This window comes from Euphorbia lathyris, chromosome 6 (genome assembly GCF_963576675.1).
Source record: "Euphorbia lathyris chromosome 6, ddEupLath1.1, whole genome shotgun sequence".
Taxonomy (NCBI): domain Eukaryota; kingdom Viridiplantae; phylum Streptophyta; class Magnoliopsida; order Malpighiales; family Euphorbiaceae; genus Euphorbia; species Euphorbia lathyris.
In genome coordinates, this window is record NC_088915.1 from 74,087,506 (window position 1) to 74,106,830 (window position 19,325).

The following is a 19,325-nucleotide window of genomic DNA, read 5'->3' on the forward strand; positions in this document are numbered from 1 at the left end:
TTATTGTTTCACAGAATATTTGGAATATAAAAATGTATTAAAATTCATAAAAAGTACAAATCATTGAATTTTGTAAAAATAAATAAATCATTCATCTTTAGTTAAAATTCTATAAAAAAAAGTAGTCAATTATTTTTAGAATTAATTTAATTTGAATTATCATTAAAAAAATATATATTAATTTCAAATATACATAATATAAATTTTTTTCATAGCATGATATAAAATTATTTAAAAATAAATATGTCAGTTTATTTATTTATCTAAATTATATAAAAGTTTCATACCCCGTGCATCGCACGGGTTTTCGACTAATTTAAATATTAATGCATAAGGTACCAATAAGTCTAAGGTTTTCGAGAAAAGTATCAATTTAGGCACAACGTTCAAAATAGCACCAATATAGACTTAACCTTTATAACATAATATTAATTTAGGTTTACGTTTATAATATAGCATCAATTTGGGTCTCACGTACAAAATAGCACCAATATAAGCTTAACATTTACAAAATAATACGAATTTAAGCTTAACGTTTACAAAATATATCCAATTTAAGCTAAATGTCACAAATAAATTATGGGTATTGCTATATACCGCAAAGGTTATACTTTCCACCGCACTCTTTTGACATTTATGCCCTCCTCACAATTTCAAACCAATAACCAAAAACTCTCAAATCCTCTCTAGCTTTTGAAGCTTTTCATAAAACCCGACCTAAAACGATATGCCGCCAAAGGAAGGAAGGGGAAAAGGCTTAATGAATCTTCCGATAAGTTTTTTTTTAAATATGTCCGAAATCACGGGTTCCGCCTCCGAAATCGAAGACGGAACCCATTTTTTTTCCTAAACGGAACTCCGACGCCGTTGCCACCACGGGCGGAACGGACGAACTGTTCGTTCCACCCGTGGTGGCAACGGCGTCGGCCTATGGCGCACCCGTTCCACCATCAGGTGGAAAGTATGGCGCACCCGTTCCACCGTAAGGTGGAACTGGGTTCCGTGTTCCACCTGATGGTGGAACGGGTGGCGCACCCTTTTAGGCTTATTCCTTTAAAAAAAATATCAAAATTTAAAAAACGAATTTTTAATTTAAATTTATATCGTAAGATTATTTCGTGTTCGAAATCATGGTCTTCGGGAATGCTCGGGTCCATTTTCGTCAAATTCGGGTTTTTAGGCTTGGGAGAGAAAGAGAGAAAAAAAATTGAGTTTTTGAAAAAAATAAAATGAGAAGGGCATAAATGTCAAAATGGTGCGATGGATGAAAAAAAAGCTGCGGTATATAGCAGCTCACTAAATTAATCATATTATATTCTTTTCCTATTAACTTTATATGTTATCGTTTTATTTATTTCTATTTTCTTATTTATTATAATACAATTAATTAGTATTCTTGTCCATTAAAATCTTATATTTGTATTTCATCGATCATTCTATGACTCCTAAATCAATGGTTCATGTAATATATGCAAACTAAAAGTAATTAAATATTTCAAATACTAGTTAAAATAATATTGATATATGTCATTGATTATCCACAATATTTCGAACACTAGTGTTCGAAATATTGTGGATATTCAATTACTAATTAATTGTATTGTAATAAATAACAATATAGAACTAAATAAAAAGATAACATATCAAGTTAATAGGAAAAAAATATAATATGGTTAATTTACTTGTGACGTTTAGCTTAAATTAGATATATTTTGTAAACGTTAAGCTTAAATTCGTATTATTTTGTAAACGTTAAGTCTATATTGGTGTTATTTTATACGTGATGTCTAAATTGATGCTATATTGTAAACGTTAAGCCTAAATTGATATTATGTTGTAAACGTTAAGCCTATATTGGTGCTATTTTGAACGTTGAACCTAAATTGGTACTTCCCAAAAAATCCTTAGACCTATTTTGGGACCTTATCCTTATTTTATCTTGTGTTTACGTGCTTTTGTTTTCAAAAAATAGCATGAAAACGTCGTTTCACTTAAGTTTGAAGCGACGTCGTTTCGTTTAATGAAATGCTGAAAAGGCAAATGTGATGGTTCCTCTTTACCCTTTTCTTCTCGAATTCGACTTTCTTAGTTTTTCTTCTCCCCTTTATACGTTCGTTTTCTTCTCCAGCCCGGACGACGGCGACCACCAGGACTCAACCAGCCTTCACATCCGTTTCTCCCACACCCTTATTTTCTTCGCCGGAATTGATCTACAGCCGGGTTAGTTTAGTTTTCAATTTGTATTTTAAATCCCTAGCCCTAGGTTAGTTAGTATATTGTATATACATGAGTTTTCGTTCAAATTGTCTTTCAATAGGTTTTTTCTTTCAATTTGACTTTCAAATTTTCTCTCCTTACTTACTACTTTGATTACCATTCCGAATTGAGGGTTTTTCAATTTTGCTTTTGTTTCCCAATTGAGACTGTTTTGCTTTTAATTACTTATTACTATTCGGAATTGAGGACTTTTGATGATTACTTGTGTATGGTTTTGCTTCATTTTGATTCGTTCTTTTCAGTTGTGATGGGTTCATCTCAATCTAATTAAGCACTTTTTAGCTGCAGGTGCTGCCATTTATTGTTCTAAGGAGGAGGAATTTCCTTTTTCATTTAATTTTCTTCTACAGTGGTTTGGTCTTGTGAATTCATTCTTTTGCATTGAGATTAGAATAAAAATATGTAAAGTTTAAAACATAAATGGATTGAATTCAAATTGGCGGATGTGACTTCAAATTAGGATTCCGAATTCTAGTGGGATATGCATATACCTATATATATGAATTCAACTCTCTGTTAATTTGACATCTCTTCTTTATATTCTCACTGCATTTTGTTACATTTCCAGGAATATCTATCTTGTTTTAAGGTCTACTTCACTGCCACGTAATTAAGGTTATGAAAATTTTGTTGTTAAATATTTGAGCTCCGGGTCATCCGGAATCCTGGTTGCGCCACTTGATGTAAGCGTGAGGCTATGCAATTGCAGTAGTGTTCCATGATGAATGACTAAATTCGTTTGATCATTCAAGTCCATGTGAACACTCCTGATTGCAATTGTACCTATAGGTAAATCTCTCTCAATTATGTGCCTTTTGCTTGGGCCCTTGGTAATAGCTCTATAGGACTTTAATATGTTACTTCCTCCTTATTCTTATTCCTTCTGGTTTTCTACTTCTTTTACCATCTAAAAACGCTCCAGTTTCAAGGAAATTCTCTAGACGAAATCGTTCCATCATCTCTTCCCTTTCAATTCGTGGTCCCAGTTGCCCTATCTTCTCGCTTCTCCCCCTTTCCTTCATTTGCCTATCCATTTACTTTTTTATTAGCTTCACGTGATTATTCCAGCCACGTGCCACTGCAAACCGGCGAGGTAAAACCTCATGCTCTTCTAGTTTGTCCATCAGATGCTTTCTCTCTCAGAATTTTTTTTATTCATGTGTTATTCGGTGCTAATTTCTCTAAACAAAAATTCTCTCTATCCAGAAATTGTAGACTTGTGAATACGAGTAATTTAAAGTTAAAATCATCTGGATTTTTTTTCCTTATGAACTCCTGTAATTTCCGGACCCTCGCTTAGCGGGGACTCGTAGTGCACCGGGCCGTTCTTTTAAGGGAAAATTCTACCGCACGGCAATTAGACCTGCATTGTTATATGGTACAGAGTTTTGGAGTGAAATAATGTCACATTCATAAGATGTCGAGTGGAGATGCGTATGTTGCGATGGATGTGTAGTCATACGAGAAAGGATCGAGTGAGTAATGAAATAATTAGGACAAAAGTAGGGGTTACATCTATTGAGAATAAAATGAGGGAAAACAGACTAAGGTGGTTCGACCACAGCATCTAAGACGAAGAGCACTTGATGCGCCGGTTAGAAGGATTGAAGAGTGGCAAAGGGATGCAATGGTGAGGGGTAGGGAAAGGCCTAAGCAAACTTGGAAGATGGTGATTGAGAGTGATATGAGTTTATTGGGGATTGAGGAAAATATGGTAGTGGATAGAATGGCGTGGAGGGAGAGAATTTATGTCGCTGACACAATTTGATTTCACGGTTTCGTATGACGGTTCATGTTAGCCGATCCCGAATCATTTCGGGACTAACGCTTTGTTGTTGTTGTATTTATTTATTGATAATTATTTTGTAGATATCAAATTCTTAGTGCGAAATAATGCCAAGTAGATTGTTTGAAATTCGTAAATGGTGTAAACTGTTCAATTGTCGTCATTCACTGCAGCACCGACTAATCTCTATTTTGTATAATGGTCGTATGAATCCTAGACCTAAGACAAGATTGGGCTGCCTCTTAAGGTTCCTAGTTCATACTCTCTGTATGAACATTTAGTTTTCAGAAAAGGAATAAGCCAAAATTCTTTGAATTTGTTTGCAACTTCTGATTTTGGGTACGATCATATTATGTTGTACAATGTTGTGTTGCAGCTGATGGATATTAGATTTTGTAGGACATTTTAATGGCTAGAAATTGCCATTAGTGAAAATGAAAAATGAGAACATTTCTGAGCTATGCAGATGAGGTCGTGATAGAAGTTGCACTATACTACTATGCTGTAATCAAATATTTATTATGGTCAATCAAGTACTCAATGGATGGCATGCAACCTTGTTTTTTATCCTTGTGTTGAAGAGTGAAAAAAACTTCCATGGATATCTTGATTTGCCAGTGCTAGATATGTAAGCATTTTTCATGTATATTCCACTCACATAATCTGCTTTTATCTTGTTGTCAGGTCAACTAGTGATTGCCATTTGAGATTTGTTTGATTGGGAATTGCTGTCGACAATGGCAGACTTGGAAAATTTGCTGCTGGAAGCAGCAGGAAGGACTAGTAAGGGAGGAAAAAACAGGAATTCACATCCACCATCTAAGAGGCGACATGAGGGTTCATACTCTGATGGTGGAAGTGATTCAAGAGATGATTCTGATGATGGCCGTGGTTATCCAAGCCGAAAGCCATCTCAATCTCAAGTTCCTTTGAAGAAGAGACTTGATCCTTCTGAGAGGGACGATGATCAGGGTAGCCAAGATGAAGGTGATTATGATGATAGGGGCTCTAATCGTGAAGGTGACAGCAGTGATGAATCAGATGTTGGTGAGGATCTTTACAAGGATGAAGACGATCGGAGGAAGCTTGCACAGATGAGTGAACTTGAAAGGGAGATGATACTATCAGAACGGGCTGATAAAAAAGGTGACAAGAATTTAACTGAGAGAATTAGATCCAAACGGGACAATGAGAAGCCAAGCCGATCTAGAAAAGAAACTCCACCCCTGCAATCTTCTCGTGGTGTGCGTACATCAGCTAGATCTGCTGACAGAGCAGCTGCCAAGGATGATGCATTGAATGAATTGAGAGCTAAACGTTTAAAGCAGCAGGACCCAGAGGCTCACCGTAAGTTAAGGGATGCTTCTAGAGGAAACTCAAGCGGCCGTGGTTTTTCACCTATCAAGCGAAAGCGTTTCACTTCAGCAAGCTTGAGTAGCTCCAGTAGTGAGAGCGAAAGCAGGTCTCATAGTGAAGATGAAGGATCAACTGGTGATGGTGGAATGGCAGACAGTGATGATGATGGAGAGCCTGGGTCTCAGGGTCCAACATTTGAAGATATAAAGGAAATCACAATCCGGAGATCAAAACTTTCTAAATGGTTTATGGAACCATGGTTTGATGAGCTGATTGTTGGTTGCTTTGTTAGGCTTGGAATCGGAAATTCAAAGACTGGAGCGGTTTACAGGCTCTGCTTGGTTCGAAATGTTGATGCTGCAGACCCTAACAGCCAATACAAAATGGACAACAAAATGACACATAAGTATCTGAATTGTGTTTGGGGCAGTGAAAGCTCTGCTGCCAGGTGGCAGATGGCTAGGGTGTCGGATTCTGGACCAACTGAGGAGGAGTATAGGCAATGGGTCAGGGAGGTGGAGCGTAGCGGTGGTCGGATGCCAACCAAACAAGATATTTTGGAAAAGAAGGAGGCAATACAAAAGTCGAATACATTTGTTTATTCAGCAGCAACCGTGAAACAGATGTTGCAAGAGAAAAAGTCTGCTTCAGCAAGGCCACTGAATGTTGCTGCTGAGAAGGACCGATTAAGGAGGGAGTTGGACGTAGCACAGAGTAAGCAAGATGATGTAGAGGTGGAGAGGATCAAGGCTAGAATCAAGGAACTGGAGGCATCTCGACAAACTCAAGAAAAAGATGCAAAAGCTATTAGACTGGCAGAGATGAACAGAAAGAATAGGGTTGAGAATTTTAAAAATGCATCAGAAATGAAAGCAAAAGCCACAGGTCTAAAGGCTGGGGAGGCTGGATACGATCCATTTTCGAGGCGATGGACCAGGTCTAGAAATTACTATGTCGGTGGAGCAGATTCTGAAGCAGCAAGAGATGTTGAGGCCAATGGCACAGTAGCAGCTGAAGTTAGTAATGGGGTAGCAGTAGGGACTGGCGCGGCTGCTACAGCAGCCGCCTTGGAAGCAGCAGCTGGTGCAGGGAAGTTGATTGATACAGCTGCCCCGATAGACCTCGGAACCGAGTCAAATACTCTACATGATTTTGAACTTCCAATATCGTTGATCGTTCTTCAGAAATTCGGTGGAGCGCAGGGTGCACAGGCAGGGTTCATGGCGAGGAAACAACGGATTGAAGCAACTATCGGATGTCGAGTCCTGGAGAATGACGGAAGGAGGCATACTCTAACTCTTACGGTTAGTGACTACAAGAGAAGACGAGGACTCCTCTGAAATCTAATAACCATACAGCATAGTATCATGCTTGCTGGGAATTAAGTACTTTGTTAAACATAGGTAATGACCTACGTTTTTCAGCTTACTACATGCTTGTGACTATTGCATTTGCAGGTACGGTAATTTATAAATTTTGTTTGGCTTACTTGTGGACTTGTAATAAAAACGTGTTTAAGAGGGTGTTTGGTTACTCATTTTTCTCTTCCAGTTAACCGTTTCACTTAAAAAGTTTTAGGTGTTTGGTTAGAGACCTCATGTTTGTCTTTTATACCTGAAAAGTAGTTTTTTACAACATCAGGATTTCATGCTTTTTGGAAAAGCAGTTTTATCGCAACATTAGACAGCAAACAACAGTTAAACCAAACGTGTCCTAAGTACTCGATCAACTAAATATTTAAATGTTAGGCAGGAAAATTTATTAATTCAGTTCAAAAACCTAATCATATAAAATTGAATCTTAAAAACCAAATTAATTCCTGATACTGACTTCATAATACAACCATAATAATATTAAGGTTAAAGAATTATAAAGTCCCTGAGTTTTTATTTAATACATTAGTAAGTCCTGTTTTTAGAAATAATTATATAGTCCTTCAGTTTTTAGTTTCATTAACTCTTTGATCCTTATGTTTAAGTCAATGGTCAAACTATATCAAATAAATTTTAAAATACCAAAATTACCCTCTATTCTATATTTTAATAATAAAACATCTATTTTTTCTATTTTATGTTTTTTTCTCATTTTTTTTCTGCATAATCTCTACAATATTTTTTTCCTACATAGTCTCTACATATTGAGTAATTAATTTATTAAATTTTATATAATTATAGAAATTTAATTTAGTAGCCGAAATTTTATTGACTAAAAAATGAATGAAAAATATTTCAAAAATTATCAAAATAAAAGCAAAACTATATAAATTATAAAAAGTAATCTTTATTTATCTCTAATAAATTTTATAAATGAAGAAAAAAATATGATTTTAAATTTTTTTATTAATATTTAATGCTAGTTTAAAGACATTATATTAAAAAAATAAAAAATTAAGAGAATAAAAATACATTTTTAATGATTTGTATATACAATTATATAAGTTTCGGTATATATATACTTCATAAACTTTATTAAAACTATTTAGATTAAATTTGAAACTAAAAAATAAGTTTTTTTTATATAAATAACTAGGGGAAATTTGGACTTTCATCTACAAAAACACATGGAATGACTAAAAAGTTGATTAAAATAAAACTTAAGGATCTTATAGTAATACGATGGACCTACTAGTATGTTAAACAAAAACATAAGGACTTTATAATTATTTACCCTCATATTAATATGGCTTAAAGTACTATTTGGTCCCTGATCTATCTAAAATTTTATCATTTGACCCCTGATCTATTATTTGGTCACATTTGGCTCTTGATCTATGCCAAATTGGTGAACTTTTACCCAATTTGGATTCAAGCTTAATCGAATCATTATCTCATTGATAAGTAACGATAGTTTGACACTTGAACTTAATAGATTTTAGTTTAGGATTTTTTTTTTGTTTTTTTTGTTTTTTTAATATAATTAATTATTTCCACATAATGTGGACAAAAAACTTTAAGAAATATCACGTTTCAAGTTTAAGTGTCAAAATATCGTTACTTATCAATGAGATAACGATTCCGTTAAGTATTCATACAAATTGAATAAAATTTCACCAAATGGAATATGTCAAGGGTCAAATGTGACCAAATAATAGGTCTGGAGGCAAATGACACAATTTTGGATGGATCAGAGACCAAATAATGCTTTATACTAAATAATACTATTGTATGATAATGATATTGCTAATATACTTTGGAAATCATAATATGTCTAAATATATCTAAATATATAATTAATTGAAGTTTCTATTAGAAATGGTGAATTGATTTCAGTTCGGTCTAAAATAAAATATAACAAAACCGAAAGTTGATCTACATATAAAATACAAAACTAACCAAACTTAACTGCAAATTGATTCGGTTTATTTCGATTTGATTTTTCGGTTTTCAATTCAGTCTTACTTGCTCATAGGCCTTAATTTATATCATTTGACTCGAAAAGAAACGTTTCTCAATAAGATAAATTATTTATGATTTTAAGGACAATAGAAATAACACTATCACAATGTTTTTTCTTGTAGTACTTCGGTAAGAATTATTTGTACAGAGTACATACTATTTCTTAGTTTTATATATCGTTTGATTTGATTAATTTAACACTTTTAGTTATGTTATACAAATTATTATTCTTTTTATTTAGTCAATGACTCAATAAAGGAATATTTAATTGAATTATTGAGTATGTGTGCCACATTTTATTAGAAAAATGTCATTTTAATAGCAGTTTATATTTTTAAAAAGTAAGTCAATCATGCCATCACGAGTAAGATAATATTTTTTTCATATAAAAAAAAAGAAAAAAAAGAAACTAAAGACATTGGTGGTGAAACTCTTAGTCTAGTGGTTGAGAGCTTACCTATGCCTTGGAAGGTCATGGATTCGAATCACATCCGGATCTGGCGTGAATTTTTCTTTTTTCTTTAATGTAAGCGCATTGTGCGCAAATTTTAAAAAAAAAAAAACTAAAGACATTGTTTCCAAAAAAAAAAAAAAACACAAGAAAAAGAAATTGACAAAAAATATGAATCGGTAAATAAGAATAAAATCATTAAATTTTCCCAACCAAAATATCAACTCCCAATCATTGATAAATATCAATGTGGATCCATTAATCAAATCCATAAAAAAACCAAAAAAGGGATAAACATTAATTTTTTTTCTTTTGAATAACTTTTGATGAATTATATTGTTTGTGAGCATTACATTTATTTGTGTGAGTTGTTTCAATGATATTATTATTGAAAAGTTGATGCATATATATTTATAAATATATATGTTATAAATAGACGTATTTTTTAAACAGTATGGTACATATTTTAATTAAATATATATATAATAATTTTATTGATTTGCAAATAAAAATTACAAATGGAAAATTGTACATCGTAATCCAAGTGGAATGCTCACAATATCCATATTGTAAAGCCCCTTGCTAAACCCGCTTCACATTTAATCAGAAGGCTTCACATTTACCTATTTACGAAGTCATTTTGTTAAAAATAACTTCGTAATTCGTCAGAACTCTTTGCATTTACCTATTTGCTAAACAAAAAAGGTTTCATAATTCTTCAGAAGGCTTCTCATTTATCTATTTGCGAAATCCTTTTACTACAAAATTGGCTTCACATTCATTAGAAAGCTTCACATTTACCGGGTAAATTTCACTCATGGTGTACAAACTTTACCCTAAATCACACTTTGGTGTACATACTTCAATTTGTCACACTAATATATACGTACTTAGGGGTGACCTCCCACTATGGTGTATAACAGGTAAAAATGACCGGTCAACGCTCAGTCAACGCGCCACCTCAGTTTTGACCGGTCAAAAAGTCAAAAAAATTCAACCATTAATATAAAATTACTATTATACCCTCTTCTTCTTTCTTCTTCCTCTCCCTTCCCCTTCTCCTCTACCTTTCTCTCACTAACTCTCTCCATCTTATTTCTTTTCTGAAATTAAGATAACCAAAGGATGATCAATTCAAGTTCAACTTCACCAGAAATAATTTGCTCAGATATTGATTTATTATTTATTTGAGATTCCAATAGTTTGTTATGCTGCAATTTTTTCTTATCAGATTTTTTTTAGGAATGAGATAGAGACATGTGAGAATTGAAGTCTGTATACCAAAGTGTGATTTAGGATAAAGTTTGTACACCATGGATGAAATTTACCCCACATTTACCTACTTGTGAAGTTCTAGATGTGGGTTTACGGTTTATTGCTTTACAATTTGGTATAAATGAGAAGTATTTTAAATGAACTCTGAATCCAAATATTTCGACTTCTAAATCAATAACTCAAATAAATACATCCAAAATGAGTTCGAAAATCATCATTATATCATTAATACTAACTCTAACCAAAATAATACTTAAATCCATGTTCAATTACAACAAAATCAAAACCTAAAACCTAGACGAAATGCACAATGCAAAAAACTCAAAGAAATGGAGGAAATTTACCTATGATTTGGTTTGATTAACGTTTTGCATCTTCTTGCTAGATTTCTCTATGATTCGTCATTTGTTGTTGATTCGCAAATCGTCTGTGTTACCGCAAAGAGTAAAGAGAAGGTCGAGGGTTTGTGCGAATAAGGGTGTTTTGAATAAATGAGTATGCAAGTGTCTACTTTGATACAATGGGTTGCAATACATCTAAAAATGTAAATGAACATCCTCATTGACTTTGTAAAAAATAGGGATAAAGTGCAAAAATACCCCTAACGTTTACACCTAAGAGAAATTTTACCCATAACGTCTAAAATGGTGCAATTTTACCCGTAACGTTGACAAGTTAGGTCAATTCGAGAAATTATTCATCAAATTATCTTCTCGGTTATGAATCTTGTCATCTACACTTCAGATTTTTTTTGAATAAAGGCTGAGAAATAGAAAGGACAGCAGCCGGACATCCCGACTAGGTCGGTACCCCAGCAACAGGCCCGTTAGCTCCCAATATAATAAAAGAGAAAAGTGTTCGTACAAAGAGAAGAGATGAAAATTAAGAAAAACGAAAATTAGCACCATTACAAATATCCTCCATAATAAATCTATGACAGAAACTATATGCAGAGAACCACCATTGTATACTGGACGTTGTGACACCAAAACGGGCTAGCGCATCCGCAGCTTTATTTTCTTCGCGAAAGATATGTGATATCCCTATTTCCATGTCCAAGCATTGGTAGAGGCACTTTAGCCATTGCTGCCTAAATTGCCAAGGAACATGGGATGAGCGTCGTTGAAGAAGATGCACCACAGAGGTAGAATCATACTCTATCCAGAGCCTCCGTTCATCTACACTTCACATACACGTCATTTTATCACTCATTAATAACAGATCACAAACATATAATTAAACGTGAAAAATTAAAAAAAATTAACATAATATATTGTATTTTGTACAAAGTGGACAAAAAAATTTAAATATTTCACCGAATTTTTAAAAAAATTAATCTTCAACTCTATTATTAAATCACAAAAAAAAAAAAAAAAAATTAAATCACAAAAAAATATGAAATATTTTCTTTAGAATCAACTTACATTTAATTGATGCTGAATAAGAAACAAAATATTTGTATTTTATAATAATATCTAAAATTGATCCAATTTGTCAACGTTGCAGTAAAATTAGCATTAATTATCAAAGGATACAATTGCTCTATTTTAAATGTTAAGAATAAAATTACTGTATACGCAAAAGCTATGAATATTTTTACGTCTTATCACTTAAAAAAAAAAAAAATCACTAATAATGTTAGTATTTTTATACTATAGTATTTAGGAAGTTGATTAGTTGAACCAAGCGAGTTTCACTTTCTCTCACTCTCTCTCCCCACTTTTCACATTGTTTCAACTTCTTCAACAAATAACAATACCTTTCCTTCTCCCACTTTATATGGTTTTCTTTTGGCTCCCCCCAAAAAACACAACCTTTCTCCATTAAAACTTCTTCTTCTTCCCTCTCTTTTCTCTTCCAATTCTCCAATAATGTTCATTCCATCCTTCAAAACACCATAATCGAACACCACTATGTACCTAATTACCCAATTCTCTCAACATTTACACAAAACAAGAAAATCTTTCTTTGCCTTCTTTTCTTGCTTACCCACTTCCCTTCTTGCTCTCATCTTTCTTCTTCTTTTGCTCTACAATGGCTTCTCCGTCTTCTACATTCACTTCCCCCTTCCCGCCAAATTCCCTCCACAGCCGCCGCCTCCCAATTCCCCGCCGGCTGAATCTCTCCCGGGAAAGTCACTCAAAACCATTTCTTCTGCGGTCATGTATGCTGTAAAGGAAGAGTCTTTACCCCTAAATTTGAAGACCCACTTCCCCCTTTTGCCTAAATCAGCCGTTTCAACCATACCCAGAAGATACTACTCAGTCTTGAAGCCAAAGAAAGTGATGAATAGACGCAAAACCGTGATCAAGATTATACACAATGGGAGTAAATCAAAGCGATTTGGGAGAAGAATCAATACCTTCTTAGCAAGTTCATCATGTAAAATTCAGTTCTTTATGACTTGGATTTCTAATCTGGAATCGTTTGGGGATAGGGAAAGGTTTTCCATGGAGAGTCTATTCAAATCAAACCCAAATGCTTGTTTGGTAATAGTTTCAAATTCCATGGATTCAAAAAGGGGGAAACTTGTTCTAAAGCCATTTTTAGATAAAGGGTTGAAATTGGCTGCAATTAGGCCTGATTTTGATTACATTTTCAAGAACACTTATGCAGAATCATGGTTCAATGAATTAAAGAAAGGAAATGTTGATCCTGGGGAGGTTTCATTAGGTCAAAACCTCTCTAACTTGGTTAGGCTTGCTTTGTTGTATAAATTTGGGGGAATTTACATAGATACTGATGTTATAGTGCTAAAGAGTTTTGGTAATCTGAAGAATGTCATAGGAGCTCAAACAATTGACATTGAAACAGGGAATTGGAGCAGATTAAACAATGCTGTGTTGATATTTGACAAGAAACACCCTTTGATCTTCAAGTTCATCCAAGAATTTTCTCTCACATTCAATGGGAACAAGTGGGGACATAATGGTCCTTATCTAGTTTCAAGAGTAGTTTCAAGGGTAAATGGTAGAGCTGGGTTTAATTTCACAGTTTTGCCTCCATCTGCATTTTATCCAGTGAATTGGAGTAGAATTAGAAGCTTGTTTAGAGGCCCTAAAGATGAGTTACATTCAAAATGGTTGCAGAAAAAGCTTGAGCAGATTAAAAGGGAAAGTTTGGCTGTTCATCTGTGGAATAAGCAGAGTAGGAATATTAGAGTTGAAAATGGGAGTATTATCAATCATATACTGTTGGATTCTTGTATTTTCTGTAATTCTTCAAGTTTGAATTTGTTAAAATACAGTAACAATTAAAGAAAGAAAGGAGAATCCTTTCTTTTCAAGAATTAATTGAGAATATTCATTTGAGGATCTTTCTTGGTCCTTTCTTCCTGTTATTACTTCATTTTTGTGATTGTATGTTGGAATAAATCATTTCATGGGAAAAACTTTTTTGAGGTTCTTGATTTTTAAATTTTTTTATTGATTAAGCTTTTTTAATTTTTCTATTTGACACATTAAGCCATTCATCCATTATAATTGTATAAATTAAGCTTCTAATGATAAAAAAAAAATACCCTTTAAAACTCAATTAAAAGAGAGTTTCTTTGTATCATTTGCATTCAAAATGTACAATTTTTATAGTTTAGTTAGAAGTAGTTTTTTTTTTTATATATAAAGAAACTATAAAATTTATCAGGCACGGATAAAATGAGTAACAAGTGTTTAACTGAATTTGATGTTCAATTAATTTGGCAAGTATAGACTTAATTAATATGTCTGAAAATGTATCAAATTGAAAATTAGAGGTTCAATCAATAAAAATCGAAAAGTTAGGGGCATGAAGATGCTACTTTTTTCATAATTTAATTCTTGTTCTGCAATTAAAAGTAGACACATTCACAACCCGACTGGCCCATACCCACTAAAATCTGTCTATATTTAAGGTGGATTTGGATTTTTAGAAATAATACGGACCAAATTCATTCGGCTCACCATATTAATATTAATTATTAAATATATATTAAATATTTAACTTTAATTATTTAAAATTATAGTATATAACTTTTAGGTGGATTTATTTTAATTAATTTTAGAATTTAATTTTTAAGTTCAAACCTAACTCAGTCCGAACCGTCTAAAATAACAACGGGTTAAACCGAAGCTCAACAGAGCATATTTTGTCAAAAGTCTAGACCCTATCCGAGACCGGCCATAAAAAAGTAATGTTTCATTTTCTATTGTATAAAATTTATTGCAAGTGTAACATTAGACTTTCTTTTTATTCAAATAATTGTGTAATTTTAATCAATATTTAATGAGTTGACTTCATTTATGCTTAATCACAGCAATGCAAATTTCGAAAGCTTAAATTAATAGATTTAGTTCTAGTTAGTATTGATGTCATGATGAACAAGACTTATTGGGGAGAAAAGTATTGTAGGGAAAAATATTTCGGAAAAAGTTTACAAGTATTTATACGATAATTTTTTTTTTTTAAATTAGAGTTATTTTTTAAATTAAATTGAGAATTAGTATTATTTTTTAAATTAAATTAAAGGTTATAATTGTTTTTGTCCAGAAAAAAAATTAATAGCAGCTTTCTTAATAAATCGAGAGTTACAAAACGTTATTTTATATTTATCAAATATTATTTCTGTCGTTAGAAAAGTTATTTTTAAAGTTTGGAAAAATAATACCAATTCTGCGCTTATATGATTGCTGTTTATGAGGATTTTAATTAGGAAGATTCAATTTTATTTTTGAAACTTGTTTTGGTGAAGTAAGACTTGATTCATTTCATAAAAGATTGGGTAATTTTAAAGTTGAATGATGATGCGTTTATTGTCTAGGGTTATGGGTTGTGGGGTCTCGGAGGGATTATTTGTGATTGTAATGGTGTTTTCTATAGGGCTTTACAAAATTAATTTCAGGTAATTTCTCTTCTAATTATGGTAAGGTTTTGAGGATTTGGGAAGCGTTCAGCTGACTGAAAGATCTTGATTTAGACAGTTGTATGGTGGGACCGAATGTTTTTATTATTAAGGATCATCTCTAGCAATCTTCCTTCGTTTCTCCTTATAGTCTTATTTTGGATGACGGTAAAGTTCTTCTTAACTCTTTTAATGACGTTGTTGTTTCTTATGTTAGTCGTTGAATAAGTTTGCTCATCAGTTGACTGATGTAACTTATTCTATTCTATGTAAGGGTTTGCAGTTTGGTCCCAAAAACTTTCTAATTTTCTTTTTTAGTACTTTATATATTTCGATTCTTGTTAACAAAAGGTTAAAAAAAATTAGGAAGATTCAATTTTACTTTTATTGCAATTATGTTTTTTTTTTTTTTTTTTTTTTTTTTTTAAAAGTGAGTTGTCATCTTGCATTCAATATGGGATTTATGCCTTGTTATGCACCATACTTGTTATTTCTTAGCATAATAGCATGTGCATTCTTGAACTGTCAATAATCAAAATAAATTTAAATATACAAACAAAATCTTGTTGACTCCAAAATTATCTTCAACTTTAATGAGTTTCAAACCCCAAATACTATCAACAAATTATCAAATGGATATTCATTAATTTCTTAATTGTCATTTCAATGCACGATTTTAATCATAATTTAATTTTATTCCTAACCAAATTATTCCCAATTTCAATCCATTTCATATAATATTTTTTTTCTTTTGTGTGTTTACTAATTATAATTGGTGTTTGTATTAAAAAAAGAATCCGTCCACCACCGGAGTGAATTCTTGATGAATGGAATTTTCAGAATCGGCAAAAACAATGTCGGGAGTCGATGAAAGACTCTCCAATACCTTAATGAATTGAGTTTATAAAATGAAAGAGAACGAAAAAGGGGAATGTAAAAAAAAACAAAATAAAAAAGACATTGAAATTAAAAGATGCAAACTTATGGGACTAAACCCAAAAGGGGCTTTTTAGAGGAATTATTCCCAATATCGTAATGGTTCGGAAATAATTAGGGATGCAAACGGAGCGGACCAGATAGGAATAACACGTCTCCGTTCCCCGGCTTATCGGAGATTCCTCGTCCCCGAAACCTAAACATGGACAATTTTTTCCCCGTCTCCATTGCGATCCTCATTCCCGTTTCATTATGTTTTTTCATATATATAAAATAAAAGTCTTATTCTATTTTTTCCATCTTCTTGGCAATTGGCATAGTATAATGATAAATAATAAAATTAAATTTGAGTTGAGTGGCAGAAATAAATAATAAAATTGACCTAATCTAACTCTAAAAAGAATCACAAAAAAATTAAAACATTAAAAAAAATGTTAAAGGAGAATTAATCGGAATCCATGGGATCCCTGTAAGCATATCAAAGATGGGTATGAAGATCCTAATGGGTATTCTATCCCCATCCACACCATATCCCCGCTTACAAAGAGACAATAAAATTTCTAACCCCATTCTATTTTATATTCCTAGAAATCATTTCATTAAAAGTGTCACACCCGACCCTAAATGACCTCAATCGGCATCGGGCGTGAAATAGAAAGATAATAATCAATACTTAGGAGTCTCCAAGTTATCCACATATCATTATATTACAATTGCAATACCAAAGTTCTAACCATAATTCTAATAATAAGCAGCCAACTTCTAAAACATTTAAAAAGGTGAGACAAAAATCTCAGTAAGAAACTATCAGCTACAAAAACTAACTTTACTTAACATAGCTACACATATACATTGATAAAGGGATTTAATCAAAACCTTATAAAATATACTCAAAACTTAAGTTCATATATAGTCAAAGTAGTAAACCAAAACCATAAAAATATATAATCTTGTATCCAGTCTTGAGTTCAAAACCTTATAAAATATTATAATCAAATAAGCGTTTTATCAAACCAAATCGTAATCAATCAAACGTAAAACCTTATATCAAAATCAATTATAACGTAAAACATAATCCAAATGAACTTAAAACATTGTATCCATCCTCAAGTTTCTCTCCTTAAGTATCAATCCATAACCACATATATAATCGAGACGTCTCTTAACATTGCCTATCCCATATGGTCTTACCCGACACTTCTTTGCCATACCCAATAGGTCTTTCAAACTGTGTACACAGGCCATGTCCCTCACTGAACATGGTCTTCAAATATGGAACCACCGATCCGGATAGCTCTCGATGGATATAAAATCATAAAATCATAACGTGCTCAAATATCCTTTCACAATCAAATTCCAAATTATTTCATAACCAAAAATCATTTGGCTACAATTAGCCATTTTGTATCATAAAAATCATATTTGGACTTCAATCCAAAATAATAACAATAATAACCGCAACCGATTTCTCAATCCAAAAACAATTCGTAATAAATCATCAAATTCATTTTGTTCAATATAGATATATATATATATATATATTGAAACCAAAAACATATATGTATATATGTAAATCAACCAAATTAAGCCTTAAATCAACATAATCAAGTAAAATCCGAAATTCACATAGAAGTATAATCAATAGCTTCATTTGAACCATAATTTCACAATAAAAAGCAAAATCGTGAAAAACCCCAATTTACAAAATTCCTGCATAACCTTAAAATATCACTTTCTGAAAATTCTTTGATTATATATATATCCATATACATAAAACTCAAAATATAGTTGATAGTTACTTACTTTGGCTCTAAATTGAGGAAAATATGCCCCATCGATTCTTTTCTAAATTCTGTCTAAGCCATTTCCCTCCAAACGTTGCCGAAACTCAAAAACTCTTTGGCTAGGACTTAGATCTATGTATAAGGATGTTATGTTTTAAATTTCGAATGATTCAGACGGTCGAATCTCCGTGAATCAAAGAAACGGTGGAGAAACGGTTCAGGAACGATAAAAATCACGAAGAACAGATAAAGAAGAACATAGAAAAGAAAAGAAGATATATTCGCACCCCACCTCTTGGCAGGTTTGGGATTATTATCCAAATCTGTCAAATTACAGGTTTGGTCCTCCATCTTTATATAATCTTTTAAAATTTACCATAAACTTTTAATTTACATATAAACTCATCACATTAACTCCAAACTTTCCCTATAGCACCAAATAAAAATCACCCACCTAATAATTATAATATATATTACTATCAAGGTATAAATTCTAGAAATTTAGATCCGGATGTGACAATTCTCCCCACCTTAAAAAAATTTCGTCCTCGAAATTCACGTTCTCTAATCTAAATTTTCTTCCTCAAATAATCTCCAATATCACAAAATTATTTCACATTATCAAAATTCTCATAATCATCATAAGACCACAAATTCTAATGTTTCCCTCCATTAACTCCATGAGTTATCCGTATCCACATCACTATAACAATTATTTATACATAACTCTTAGTAACTCTAAAGTTCAACCTAGTTAATTCCATCAACAATAAATCCACAATAAAACTTCAAATATCATATTTGATATATAACTCGAAACTTCAAATATCATATATTTGATATATGATACACTTTATAGTCGTATTTTGCTAGCATTAAACCCAATCTCACTTTAATAAATCGAAATCACAATTGATTCCATCAATTGCATATATATCCAATATATTTCACCTATCTCCAAGTTCTATAGACTTCTAAAAATATCACTTTTGAACCACTAATATGTACGATATTATATTTTCCTTAAACTTCACATAATTCGAATCAATGATTTGCATCAGATAGAATCTTACTTCCTCGTAATCATAATACTTGTATCTATAATTTTTCACTCCAATCATGATTCGTATCATTAACTTCAATCATCATCATCAATCAAATATAAACCCTATATCGATAACATATTTTC

The 19,325-nt window shown here is 32.2% G+C and overlaps 2 protein-coding genes across 2 annotated transcripts; both read left to right on the forward strand.

The window, feature by feature from the left end:
- The first annotated feature begins 2,052 nt into the window (after window positions 1–2,052).
- LOC136232481 (protein RTF1 homolog) lies at window positions 2,053–6,956 on the forward strand. The gene is made up of 2 exons (XM_066021663.1): window positions 2,053–2,220; window positions 4,748–6,956. The coding sequence occupies exon 2, from the start codon at window positions 4,801–4,803 to the stop codon at window positions 6,757–6,759; it is 1,959 nt and encodes a 652-aa protein (XP_065877735.1). The 5' UTR covers window positions 2,053–2,220; window positions 4,748–4,800; the 3' UTR covers window positions 6,760–6,956.
- Window positions 6,957–12,349: 5,393 nt separating this feature from the next.
- Window positions 12,350–13,847, forward strand: LOC136233501 (uncharacterized protein At4g19900). The gene has a single exon (XM_066023175.1). The coding sequence runs from the start codon at window positions 12,454–12,456 to the stop codon at window positions 13,795–13,797; it is 1,344 nt and encodes a 447-aa protein (XP_065879247.1). The 5' UTR covers window positions 12,350–12,453; the 3' UTR covers window positions 13,798–13,847.
- Window positions 13,848–19,325: the final 5,478 nt, after the last annotated feature.